General features: G+C 38.1%; 1 protein-coding gene across 1 annotated transcript; it reads left to right on the top strand.

Moving 5' to 3' along the window:
• Window positions 1-450: 450 nt before the first annotated feature.
• On the top strand, window positions 451-12,131 carry LOC128373953 (protein lin-28 homolog A-like). Its single transcript, XM_053334156.1, has 4 exons — window positions 451-481; window positions 1,240-1,397; window positions 7,599-7,777; window positions 11,891-12,131. Exons 1-4 carry the CDS (start codon window positions 451-453, stop codon window positions 12,129-12,131), a joined length of 609 nt encoding a protein of 202 aa, XP_053190131.1.
• The last annotated feature ends 2,348 nt before the right edge of the window (window positions 12,132-14,479 follow it).

Here is a 14,479-nt window from a genome sequence, read left to right as displayed (position 1 = left end):
CACTCATTTCATCTGATATCTTTTCTGGGGCTGGAGCTGTTTCTGCAGGAGGCTGCATGTGGAAACCTCCCACCATGGCAGAAGGTATGAGGAGAGCTCCTTTGAAGATGCTCTGAAAGAAGGAAGAGGAGGCAGGGGGAGGGAGGGGGGGGGGGGTTTGGTGGCAGAGAGACAAAAAAGGAGGCTTGGCTTTTCTTCCTTTTGCTTTGTCTTTTTTTCTGAATCTTCTTCTTTGCCTTCCTGTGGGGCTGGGTGGTTGTCTATTCAGGAAAAAAAGAAAAAAGCCCTTCCAGAAGTGCTGCCATGACTTGGTGTCTGGGGGAAAGCATGCTTTTGTTGATGTGAAGGTAGAGAATGGGGGTGTAAGAGGGAGAAGGAGAAGGAGGAGGAGGAGGAGGAGGAGGGCAGCAGTTTATCTAAAGCTGAGAATAAGCAGTAGAGAGCGACGGGATGGGCTCTGCTTCCAACCAGAGTTTCACAGGTAGACCAAAAACATTTTACTTATTGATAAATCCAAACTTTTAAAGCAGTAAGAGATGAAGGATGTTGTTTAGCATCACTTCTATAAAGATCTGGCTGTTTATTGGTTTTCATATTAACATATAGGGAACATATAGGTTGTATTTGGAAGGCTTGTTAGTATGTTTGTACATGTAGTTTTTTAAAGAATATTATTGAATTACAACAAATTTGTTCTGTCATTATAGAAGTAGGTGTGAAAATATATGAACGCATAATAGATACATTGTCTATATCGCTCTAAATTGACAAAGCCGAAGCAATTAGTTGATCAATTGACTCTGTTTCATCATGTTGGAGATGTAAAACAGAAAATAGGTTACTGTTTTCATTTTATTTTGTCATTTTAAGCAAAAATCTGATAATTGTTTTTTAGTGAGTAAATTGAATATATACAATTCATATTTGGACTGTTTGGAAAATGTAATTTACGTTCTTTTTTCCTTTTTTAAAAAATTAAAAAAAAACATTTTGGTTATAATTTCTGACATTTTATAGTCTAAACTGATCAGTTAATCTAGAAAATCGAGAACATAATCTGCTGACGAATCAATGCAATAATGGCAATAATGATCTACATCACCATCATTACATCATCAAGCAAATAATGAATGTGTTTTTTTAAACAGGCTAATCATGTGAATTATTTCTAAAAACATATCCACAGTATTGAATTACAGCCTGTGCTTTAGCTTTATCTGTGTACTGTGTGTTGTGAAGGAGGCAGTGCTCAGAGTGAAGAGGAGGAGGGAGCGGCTCTGTCCCGGGGCAGCGGTGTCTGCAAGTGGTTCAACGTGCGGATGGGTTTTGGCTTCCTATCCATGAGCAGCAGGGACGGAGCTCTGCTGGAGCAGCCGCTCGATGTGTTTGTGCACCAGGTGAGACATCACATGTAGTGAAATATTGAAGTTGTGTGCTTTTGTATGAAGTATTTGGACTTTTAAACAGGTTTTTGTTGTGTTGTTGTACTCCAGCATGTATGAAGGAATGTGGTAACACAATCAATGTCTTCTAATATGTAAAAATGTTACAGTTCTTACACTTTAAACCCCATAAATACTCACAACTAATATAAATCATTGTCTAAGTACTTTACTTAAAAACATACACAATTTTTGAAGCATGTGTTATTACTGACATGCTTTAATTCTAAATGATTATTATTTGGTTGTTATGGTGAATTGTTAAAGGTTGGTCTTAGAGAGTTTACACTACTGCTCCTTTAAAAATGCACTAAAACACTCAATCAGTAATCAATCAATCAATTAAAAGGGTTAGGGATAGGGTCTGGAATTCCAACCAAATATAAAAGTTCTTCAGGTTTATGTCACTATTTTAGCGTAACAATCTTGTGTAATCAGCAAAACTCTCAGTTCAGTGATTTTTCATTATCTTACTCATGGCTGGATGCTTATATTTGGGTTCCCTGTTAAAGAGATAAAGTAAAGATACACACGAGGAAAAAAAACTATTTGACTGGAAACATCTCATCAAAAGTAAAAACCTGTCACATATTCAACATGGGAAAAAAAAACCCTGGAGCAACATCGTTTGAAGAAAGTGAAAGCTGCTCCAGCCCTGTCAGAATGTAACAAACCTGGTGGCTTTTTGTGTAAAATTACCTAAAGATTAACACATTTTAAAGTTAACCATGCTCGAGCCAGCACCGCCACCCTCCCACTCACTTTATCTTACATATATCTGCCGTGGAACTTACATGGTGTGGGAGTGGGAGTGGGGGTGGGGGTGGCGGGGCGGGGGGTTAGGGCTCAAACATTTCTATTTAAAAGGGGTTAGAGGCTAAAACAGAGATAACAAGGCCCATTCCTCTCCCCATCCAGCCCTGCTTCCTGTTATAAAGTCATTAAAGCGTCAGGGAGCCCACCCACTCCTGAATTTCAGTCCCACCTCCCATGTAGAGCCTTTTGGCAGGGACCTCTTCTCAGATTACCTGTCCCTGTGTTGCTGTAAATCATCTGATGAAAGAAAGGGAATGGGGGCCCTTTGCATGCTTGTTCTGGGCCTCAGTGAAACATGGGTGTCAATGTGGTATGCAGAGGTGTGATCAAATGGCAGATTGTAGTCTATTGTTACATTGACCAATCAAATATTGATAGAAATTAATCTGGGGGCCACATTTGAACAAAAAAAAGAGAAGGCATCAAAGGCACAAGGGTAGCGGTTATTATTCTTAAGTACTGTCTGTATTTTATATGTACTTAGAATCAATAATATAGGGACTGTCAAACATTTCTTCACACATGGTGGATTTGAAATGCAGCCAGTTTGAAGGTTCTGGTAGCAAAAAACACTATATGTAGACACAATGTCTTAATTTTAAGGTTCACTTATGCTTTTCTGTACTGATTTTCAGGTTCTTACTTCTTAAATTAAAAATGTGTGATGGCCATAACCATCAAACCAAGTCACAAAATGCTAATGACACCATTAATAACAGTACTAGCCATACGGTTTGTTAGCATCAAGCTCATGCGGTTGCCTGACAGTCAATTAAGGGCTATGGGAAAATATTTATACTGTATTAAGTATTGTTTAATTAGAGGTTAGCCAAAGTAACCATCGAAAAATAAGATCTCTAATGTTGGTTTGGTGAAAATGCTTTTGGTTGACATGGTTCATTTTTGCTACCTAAAATGTTAACAGATGGTGTGTGATAATGGAAACAAAGAGGTGCTGGTTAACTGGACAGTGGAAATTCTTTGTCATTCAAAAATTGAGATCTAAATAAACTGTAATACAGAATACAGAATACAGAAAAGGGGCCAGGATGTGGTTAGCCAAGATTAGCATAAAGACTGGAAGCAGAGGGAAACAGCTAGCCTGGCTCTGTACAAAGTCAAAATCCAAAATCATGAGGACTTGTGCTGTGTCTCAAATCTTGTACTTTTGTACTTTGGCTACACTTAATATTTTGAGTGCACAAGTGCATTCACACTGAGTAGTATGGAAAATTGTAGTGCACTATGTTGAGCACTCTGAGTACCCCGAATGGTGAACTTAAAATGGTCAAAAAGTTGAGTGTGGAACTATGGACACTTCTCACCCTCAACTGTCACCATCTTGGCTATATAGCAGAAGGGGAGGGACCACTTTTCAATCAGGAAATGGCAGCCGAGGACGTTGTAACTACAGTGAACATCACTGAATCTACAAATGTAATTTGTAATGTTATTTTAGCACTAAGCACCACTACACTGTTGTCACATATAAGCCTTCAGTAGGTTTACTGGGTTAATTTAGCTGTCTGTAATGATTTGGTACAGCGAACAATAACACAAACACTAATGATAGCTTGCTAACGTTAGCTAGTGGTCATTTACGGAAAGTGTGCAACAGCTGTGTTTGATTTCAGACACTAACCTGTCGAAATTTGCGCACTGCACAAGTAGCCTAAATACGTAGTGTACAAACAGAAGTACATGATTTGAGACACAACATTAGAAATGTCCTTGTTAGTGCTGATTGTCTTGGAGCTTATTCAGTGATGGTATCTGCAGTTATCTTAAAAAGATCTTTGAACAACGTGGAGTTGAATTTCTGGCCAAATTAAACAGGAAATAGAAATAAAGGAGGTTTAAGGAGACAGTATGCTAGTTGCTAGATAGCATGCAGATTATCTATAAAAGAAGTAATATAATTGTATTATGACATTAATCTTGTTTGTGACATTACTGTTGGATGAACGAGGGGAGTTTTCAGGGGATGACAGGTTGATAAATTTGTTGACAGTGTGAGCAGGAATGCAGAGGTTGTTAGATTGTCAGGAATTGGATTCCTATCCCGTAATGATCACCAAGCTGTGTGGGTTCAGACAGGCAGCATGCAGGAGCCACAAGCTGACCAGTGGCAAGCCTTCTGCAGTCAGCTGTGGTTTCATACACATTAAAGCCACTGGTTTTGTATTAATAAATTACTTTTGTTACTCTCAGCCATGAAATACTGCAGTGGCTAAAGCTGTGGTCAGGTCAAGGAAGCTTTTACATTTTCTCCTGTGTTTCCTGGAAGAACCGTACCACATGATGCCTTTAATGATTATTAATGATTATGCACATTTAAAGTGTCACCTACAGCATCTAAAAAGGTCATTAAAAGACCATTCCTAGATAGAACCACATTTACACCCCATATTAGTGAATAACGGGGTGTAAATGGGTGATAGTAATGATGTCCGGCCTGTGTGAAAATATGAGCTCTCTCATTTGGTGCACATGAGGGCTTCATCAAAAATAATGCAGGGTCGTGACAAAAGTTGAACCAGACTCCAATTTTACAACATGTAGGCAGCACAAATTGTATAGAAAGGGTAGAAAGACTACAGTTGTCAACATTACAACATTAAAGATCTCTAAACATTAAAGATCAAACTGTTATCATCACAACAGTTTATAGAGTTTTTTGTATGTTTTATGTAGTTCAAAATGATAATAAAAAGAATATAGTGAGGAAATATGTAGCATATTTAAATGTGAGCTCAAACCTATAGAGCGGCAAAACAAGAAAGCAGTCCATTCTGACTCAAATACTTGCTGTTGACAATAAAAATGCAAACAGTGATGAAGACCAGAACAGGCAGAAAACCTGAATAGGCTTATTTAAAGTCTCCACCTAAAAAATGTTAAAATTTCAGAATAATATGACCATGTAAAAGTGAGCGCAAACCAAACAGTTATATAAGAAGAGAAGAATTTGTTGAAATGATTCTTTTCCTTAGCTGCTTGTTGGTGCATGTTTACCTTGTACCTTTACCTTGTAGTTCTGTGGTTCATCCTTCTTTTAACCATTGTAGTGAAAAAATCTGGTGATAATCTTAGTGCATTTCTCTTGCTACCTATCCTGGTAGCTATCCCAGGAATGCACTACCCCCCCTTCCCATGTGTCATTTCCCAGCATCCCTCAGAGTAGTGGTCATCTTGAGACTTGACCAGATGGACTCATTTTAGAGAGTCTGTGGCTGTATGTTGGTGGTGGTGGTGGTGGTGGTGGTGGTGAGGAAGCAAGGTGGGGGAAGGGGGTCGGGGGATAGGAATGCTTTGGAGGCTTGGTTGGAGACACAGGAGGGGAGGAGGGGTGTAAGAGGCATTGATGTTTCAACACTGCTGTCAACAGGATTGGGTTTTTATGAGGGAGCTGAGGATACCTTGAACAGAGTGGCTACATGTTTGTATTATTGCGACATTTATGCAGTTTGTCTTAAGTGTGCGATCTGGTTCTGAGCACTAGGCACCTTTATCAAGTATTAACCGAAAATAGAATGGGCTGATTAAAGCTTCTAGCAACTTTTGACCCCAAACAACTGTATTTATCTTATCAGTAACTACCATAATATACATGCCAATAAACAATGAACCAAGCAGCAGTAAGTTTAATTGTATTTTGAGGTAAATTACAGGTAAATGTTGGCAGAATATGTGTCCAATCCTGCTTGAATACATGCCTTTGTTCACGTGATCTAGCAAGGCTAAGTATACCCAACCTTATTTTTATAGTTGGACAATACAGTAGATAATTACAGTCATGTCTTTCATTCAGACATCACTGTAAATGTGTCAGTGTGCTTCAAATAAACTTCTTCACGGGCTGTTGTCCAACCGTGTCAAGAGGCAAACAGTGTTAAAGCCTGTTCCAAATGGACACACTTGAAGGCCTGGCCAAAAGCCTGCTGTCATGCTGTGAAAGTGACAAGATGCAATGAATCGTGCAAATGGGGGTAATAGTGCACACCTTTTGACAGTGTCTCCTTAAAGATGGGCATGTTGTTGCACTTGGGTTGTACTCATGAAAAAAAGAAACTGTGTGATGGATGACAAAAGAGAGCTTATTTTCTTTCCACACCTGGCTAATAACAGGTATTAAGTGAGTGTGAAAAGATTGTCCGTTGATTAAGTCTACTTTGAACCCTTTTAACAGTTCTTCACTGCATATGCGAAAAAAGTAGCATGAAGCCTTTTGTGCCACCAGAGGGAGTTGTGTGAAATCTCATAAATTGACTCAAGTGATGTCACTTGAGTCAGCGTTGGTTGTGGCTAAAGACAAAATACAAAAGCTGTATCTTTTTCTTTTCTTTTAATTTTCTTTTTTAATTTCATCTTTTTTAAAGTCCATTGTGAGTCTGTCAGTGTTACAGTAGAAGTAATTTGTTTATTGGGACCATGTATAGTGCTATCCGACATGTTACCATTTGATATTCTGTACCAGAGATAGCTTATAGCTCATTTTCATCTGCAGTCCCGTCAATACGTTGATATTAAAATACATAACAGCAGAATAATAAACTAAACAAAGCAAAAAACACACAGGACACATACAAAATATAAAGCTACACATCACATAGATGAAGAGTCAGTGGTTACAGAACTGAGAAGCCTTTGGCTGTTTTTAAAAGTACTGATGTAACTGCAGCTGCTCATGTTATCAGGTGGGGCTTTCCACTGAGTTGTGGCTTTCACAGAGAATCCTGACTGCCCAAATGTAGTGCGACGAAATGGTATGCCACAATCTCTTATAGAGGATATACTGGAGGCTGGAGGATCTAGTAGAATTAACTGAGAAAGTATACACAGTTACATAGTGGAGGAGGGGTCAAACCCTTTCAAATTTTATAAAACAGGCAAAAATTTAAAAATAATCTAATCTCACAGCCCAGTACATTGTATTCCTCCAGTATCATACATGGACATACATTGGCTTTTTGTCCAGAGTTTTTAGAGTTAGTTTGTATAAGAGGTCTTATAGGAAGGTATGCTAAATCAGTGGAGTACCCTTTTAACTTGGATACATGATTTGACAAACACTGCCCTTTCATTTTCATTGTGGAAAACCATGGTGGTTTTTCTGGAAACATTGAGCAATCTCAATTTTTTTTATGTGACGCATGACATTTTTAGGGTTTTTGATATGAGCTCCTAGGAACTTGTGTCTCAAACAAACAGTCCAAGAGGAAACTTTTCACCAGTAAAAGCTAGAGTTTTTTTTGGTTACACAGTTTGTTTATTCTACCACCACCCTGGCATTCTGTGGTAGCAGCTTTTAAACCCTATGACCCTCACTCTCACCAACAGAGCAAACTGCACATGGAAGGCTTCCGCAGCCTCAGAGAGGGTGAGGACGTCGAGTTCACCTTCAAGAAATCATCTAAAGGGATGGAGTCTATTAGGGTCACTGGACCTAATGGAGCACCGTGTCTTGGCAGTGAGAGAAGACCCAAAGGCAACCAGAAACGACGCTCCAAGGGGGACAGGTAAGTCTAGTTGAAGGACATCCACACACTCATTGAGACCCTAAACACACTCTTATCCTCTTTCTTATGCCCTCTGAGAAAAAGTCTTTGTGTGCAAGAATCTTTCTGAAATGAATGTTCGTATCTTGAAGCAAGAACAAATGACCTCACAAAATACTTTATCAGAAACAAGTCCAATTATTTTTTGTGCGCCAACTCCAATCACAGACGAAAAAGTCTTAGTCGGAAGGAGATGTTTGCAGTGTTCTGCTCTGTATGAGTGATGTCATCTGTTCTTCTTGAGGTTGAAAGTTATTTTGGAGCTGACTGAATGTTGGCTCTTTGTGCAGCAGCAGCAGGCTGAGCTGGATCAATAGCTTGTTTGATCTCCTCAGGCTTGGCATTTAAAGCTTCACTTCTCCAACCCCCCACGCTCCATTCGGCTTCTGTTCTGACCGCAGCGTATACTTTCATCAGTTTAAAGTTTATCACTTTATCACAAATCCAAAGTCCAAGAGCTATAAATTAACTTGTAAATGAATGCAGTTGCAAATAAACTCCCCCGGTAGCAAATTGTTTGTCCTTGAAGCTTGTTTGGCGGATTTTTAGGCAATTAAGATCCGGAGAGGCTATTAACTTGATAGCATCTTTTAGATTTAACCATATTAATCATGGCTGGCAGTGATAAAATGAATCCCACACCTTCCTGACTTTAAATACCTGCTAGATTTGATTGCACTCCGATGTTCCTACTTTCTTCATCTCTCTAGTTCACAAACATGAAAGTTGCAGTCAACAAAACAGAGGAGTTTAATTTATAGATTGCTGGCCGTTTTCGGACAAGGTTATTAATGTGATAGCGTCTTATTAAGTTCATTAATCACGGTGAGAGAGGATAAAAATAATCCTGCAGCTTCCTGTCCTTAAATACCCTCCATAGGTTTGATTGGATTCACATGTTCCACCTTTTCTCTGGCCGGCTCCCAAACATAAATGTTGTATTCAGAAGAGGAAAGGATCCTATCCATTTAATTGATAACAGATGTAGGTGCCTGAGAGAGGTCAGAGGTCACCACTGCCATAGCAACAATGGGGTGTGGTGTGCAAATGAGGTGGAGGGGGAGGAGGGAGGCAGGGAGCGAGCGAGCGGGGGGTCAGGGTTCAGAGGTCACTGTAGTATTGAAACAAAGGAGCTCCCTCTCATACCCTCATGGCCACGCTGATCAATACCGAGCCCTGATGGGGGGCAGGGAGAACGCAGGGAGAGAGGAAGGAAGTGGTGGTTAGCGGTGAGATGATCCAGGGCTTGGTCTGGGTTTCATCATTCTGTATCTGACAGACTTCATTTTGCTGGTTTAATGTGTAATACTGGTGATATTTTGTAGTTTTCATATTTGAGGCTAATAACTAACCTCAGTCCCACACACACTGCCAGAAATACTCAATAGAGCACTAAACGTGTATTAATCCACGTGCTGAAAATAGTCCTCCAAAATGCACCATTTCCTCCTGTTTGAGAAACATTTGCAAACAACTACAGTGCCCAGCAGTTTAAAAAAAACACCTTTTTATAAAATGAGACTATATATTTGTGACAAAGCAATAAGCTTGAGGCTGAGCATAAAATATTAACCCTTATATACTCTGACTCTACATAGTATCTCCTAATAAATGAGTCTCTATACCAAATCTCTGAAGCACAAATCTATTTTCCTTCATAAACACCTCATCATTCATTAGATTAATCCTTAATGAAACTTTTAGAAAGATGAGAGATTATAGGTTTGATGGAGAAAAAAACATTCACTATATCACACTATATCATGTTTCTATATTACCTACAACAGCAGAAATTAAGAGCCAAAATCATTACAATTAATTTTACACAATGTGAAGGGCAGGAAAACAGGTTGAATTTAACTCAGAACATGTGTGAAAAGATGCGTAACAGTTGAAATATTTCCACTTTTGTATATTCTGGGTCGATTTCGGCAAAGTCATAACATTTCAGGTGAAAGCAAAATATGTTTTTACTGCTTTGAAATACTAATATTTGCTCACTGTCAGTCTGTGAACTTACACCACTCTCATGACCAAAGCTTAATGTAGTGTGTCAGATTAAATGTGTTTTCCTACCTTAGAGGCAGCCATTGGTTACCATGTATTTCTACACAGTATTAAAGCAATATGAAGATACATGAAACTTGCTTATGAGGCCAGCACACACATATATCAGCCAATATTCATTATTTAGTACTGAGTGGGACATTCCACAGCTGAAAATGTATTTTCTTATGTATTCCCTGCGAGCAATGTAATGGCAACACTGTTTTTAAGTCATTTAAAACATATCGTTGGCATTTCTGTACTGCAATTTTGCCAAAAAATAAAATCTTCATTTTAAAGTAAAGTAGTTATTTCAAATCATAAACACAAATAATGAGTCACACACTATTGCCTCATTTTCCTTTTCTCAATCAACTGCTGCAGATTGATACCAGCTGGTGTTACTGCTGAATGAAAACTAAATGTCAGATGTTCAAGAAATAATGAAGTAGGCTCATTAACAGCTTGAGAACAATGTGCTTTAGATGTTAATTGTTGGGATTTTAAAGGGTTCTTTCAAATAAAAGGTGGGAGAATTTTCTTTAAATGAACACAGTAATCTTGTGTCGAAACATAATCATTCTGTAGAGTATGAAATAAGTATTGCTTTGACAGGGAGTGTTGACTCTTACGGCTCTTGTTCATTTACTTGTGCAGCTGCAGGTGAACCACAAAGGGGAAACCAGAAAACTAGATTGTCCATATTGGGAAAAAAAAAATCAATGTATTTTTTCCCCTGCCTGTTTAAGTGGCTCCAGCCTCTTTGTGTCACACTGCCTTATTTTTCCTGCACTAATGAATTCACCAACAGGATTTCACTTTGCAACCGATCATTAGCTTTCTCGACATAGATTTATTGACAACAATACCCAATTTACCTGCTGGATCAACAAACAGTAGCTGGATTGTGAATGTTTTAATTGTAGCAGCTTGAGCAACATCAGTCAGTATGGAGATTTATACTTAATGCTTTGACCTGGATGAAAATTCAGTGCTATCACCCATCAACTTTCAGTGTTTCTGTTGTGGAAATGACCTAAAGTTGGCATACTGCACTTAAAAAATGAATTAAAAAGACAAGACATAGTAAGTTTTTTATTTTATACATCAAGACTTTCTCACTGCAGGAAAAGCACGGGTGTAATTAATCACATTAACGATAAGAAGCCATGCCAGTGAGGAATATATGGAATACAGCCATTGTTGAGTTTATTAATTATGCCTATTCTTTTCCTGTATTTAATTTACCATTAGTTCTTTGTACTACTTTAAATATGTGATTAATGTTCTTGTGCTTTAAGTGTCATTTTTTTGTGTAGATCTGAATTTTCAAAGAGAGCGTCACAAATAATACCTATTTTTACTGTTATTATTAATTTGATGATTCATTTTATGTTTGATTTAGCATATATTTTCCTTATTGTGGTATCAATCAATTAAACATCATGATATTTTAATGGTTACCTAGCTGCAAGTAAAACACAATATCAAATGAGTTCAGATTTTTCATTGGAAGAAAAACGGAAAAAAGAAGTTCCACCTCATGTTCTTCATCATAAACCAGGTCAAAAGATCTGACATGAAATAGCAAAGGCTTAATACTAGGAAATCACATGCAAAAACCGAATGAGTCTGAATTAGTGATATACCTATTTACTCACACTCTGTAACTGAGCCAAAATATATCTTTTTAAGTTGACTGGCAGGACAACAAAGCATGTCTTAAGAAGCTGGTTGTCAGAGTTTCCCTTATGCAACATCCCTTGAGGCACAGAGATCAATCTGGTCAATCCCCTGACAGCTGTCTACCACTGGGACTGCAGTTAATGTCACTACATGCTGACAGATATTTTAATGAGAGTGAGGAATCTGGAACCAAATCTAGAAGTGTGTCTCCCTCTAGTGGCCATTTCAGGTGTACTGCAGTTGGGTTATGCACAGATTTTTTAAAGTGTGTGTTTTTTCACTCTTCTTTTGTTCAATACCACTGCATCATTGAGATCATTTCCTCTCCTGTCATGGTTTTAGATGCTACAACTGTGGAGGACCTGGACATCATGCCAAAGAATGCCAGTTGCCCCCTCAGCCCAAAAAGTGCCATTTTTGCCAGAGCGTGTCCCACATGGTGGCCAACTGTCCAGTCAGAGCACAACAGCAGCAGCAGCAGCAGCAGCAGCTTACGTCTCCTGGCTCTCAGGGAATGGCAGCCTCGGCGATAGATGAGGAAGAGGAGCAAAGCCATGCGACCCTTTCTGAAAACTCAGAGTAAAGGATTCAGGGAAACTGTGAGGTTTTTCACTGGAACACTGCTTACAAACGACCTCAGATTTTATTTATTGAGCGGCAAAAAGAGTCATCACTGTAATATTTATGTGATGTGTTGTTCAATAGCATGCTGATAGACATATCCACTTTGAATACTTATTTTTTTTCCTTTGTGTGTTGTTTTTCTGCCTTAGATGAGTGTCTTATCTTTGGAATAAAACAATCAGGGACATATAGGACATTCCCCCTGACTTAGATTCAGTCACGTTGTAGCCACAGACATCAAGTCCAATGTGTGCCTCTGTTAACTGAGCCTCATTACAAAATGCAATAAGTATATCAGGTTTATTTTAAAACATTGTAAACATACAGGGTGTCTGAAAGCTTCTGGCCTAAAGCATCAGCACAGGTTTGACTGATAGATGGGTTTACAAAATGTGGGACTATATTAACAAAAAGCCATGTAAGCTAGTCAGTGTTGTCTTCCTATATGACCACAACTAAAGCCTGCATGATGGGTGCAGTACAAGGATTAGTCATGTTCAGGAATTAATATGGTTCTCCAACTGGTTCTGCAAGTAATTATATTAGTTCAATTGCACAACAGATACAACTGCCAAGAAAAAAATTATAATGATTGACTGACTATTCCATTTTCTGAATTCAGAAGTAACCCATTGGATAATTCATATAGTTCCAATATTTGTCCAAAGGGAAAATGGATAACATACATTTTTGCCACATTACAACAGACATCTTCTAAGGTCTTAAAGCAGAAAAGGAGGAACCTGGAACATCATTGTTTAGCTTTCTGCGCAACTGAGCATTTTTCATAAGAATGAACAGGGCCCTGTCTCCAACATTATATCCAGTTCTCTTTATACAACCATTGGCTGTATCCAAATAGCTTTAGCTACTTAGCTTGCTGGTAAGAGTCACAATCTAGCTAGCTAGACTTCAGAGTTATTTCATTTTTCAGACTAAAATGAATACTTTGGAATGTAATACACAAGGCTAAACCGAACTGATTTTTTTTTCTGAAGCTTTAACCTACCAGTGAAGATAGCTAGCGCATCTAAAACTTGGAACTGAAGTGATTGTGCATGTCTGAGGGACTTTTCCGCTTTTTTTCCTCATTATGAATAAAACCTCAGAGAAACACTGACTTTCTTGACAGAAAAATATGTCAAATTCAATGTTGACATTTGTATCTAAACAAAATAGCTACAGCATTAGCCTAAAAATGTGATTATTGGCCTTTAAAAACCCCTATCAGTCAAACCCTTGTTTTTCTTTTATAAGACCTGGCAATATTACACTCTGTTAAATCATGTTTAAGTGAATGGTGATTTTTTAATGATGATCAAAAATGGCATTGTATCTTTTTTATTATTTCATTTAACGCTATTGAGGTAAACAATCCAACATGTGAATGTAAAGAGAAAAACATATCCAGGGCTGCCAAATACTTCACTGAAAGTACTTGTGTCTGCTACAATGGGATATCATTTTTTAGGCGTGATAGTGATAAGTGACTATCACAAGCTCAACGTAAGTGCCATAACCTCCACTTTCCAAAGGGGTCGAGGGGAGCTGCTTTCAAATACCATTTTCCACTAAAAACATCCAACTAACAACATTATCTCACCACTCATCTAACATGGAAAAAAAAACATTTTTTCCATTAGTGGTGAAGCTGTAATATATATCTGAATTTCCAAGTTGCCATTTCATTATAATATGACCTATATGCAAGACCAGTGTTGATTGTATGGCAGGCTTTGTCTGCAAAACAGTTTTAATCAAGGCAGAATGTTTTTACACATAATATCAGGGATTTACTCCAAAAAATATTTGCTCACATGTTGTACTTGAAAGCTGGAGATGGAGCCAGTGGGAAGGAGTTGGGATGAAGGATTGTTTTGTTTTTTCTAATAATCTAATGCTAAAACCTTCACTTTGCTAAATGTATATAGATATTATCTTTTTTATATTAACTATTTATTCAGAGTTGTTCTTCCACCCAGTGTTCTCTGCTGCTGATTTAGGCTGAGGGTCAGACTGAACAACTGACAGCTTTAATAGTTCCTTTCACACCTATGCTTTGATTCAGAAATATTCAATATAACACAGTTGTGCAAAGCTTTAGCTTCCTTTGCAAACTTTTTAGACAAATTCTGTCACTGTGTAGTTGTTAACTGTCAATGTAATGTCATACATACAACTATATTGTCATTGCACAGAAAAAATACAGCATTACCTTTAATTTGGCTATTCCCATCATTAATGTAACAGCAATGAAATATAGAAATACCTCTCACTATCATGGGTGGAAGATGGCTTTTTCTGTCT

Source organism: Scomber japonicus, chromosome 15 (genome assembly GCF_027409825.1).
Source record: "Scomber japonicus isolate fScoJap1 chromosome 15, fScoJap1.pri, whole genome shotgun sequence".
NCBI lineage: Eukaryota > Metazoa > Chordata > Actinopteri > Scombriformes > Scombridae > Scomber > Scomber japonicus.
The sequence above is the reverse complement of the archived record's forward strand: the minus strand, read 5'-3'. Positions and strand labels throughout refer to the sequence as shown.

What these genes read in the sequence shown, in the direction of transcription:
- LOC128373953 (XM_053334156.1), top strand. Translation starts at nt 451, where the DNA reads ATGGGCTCTGCTTCCAACCAGAGTTTCACAG. An exon ending in TTCCAACCAGAGTTTCACAG is followed by an intron (nt 482 to 1,239) that starts GTAGACCAAAAA and finishes TGTGTTGTGAAG; the next exon opens with GAGGCAGTGCTCAGAGTGAA. An exon ending in TCGATGTGTTTGTGCACCAG is followed by an intron (nt 1,398 to 7,598) that starts GTGAGACATCAC and finishes TCTCACCAACAG; the next exon opens with AGCAAACTGCACATGGAAGG.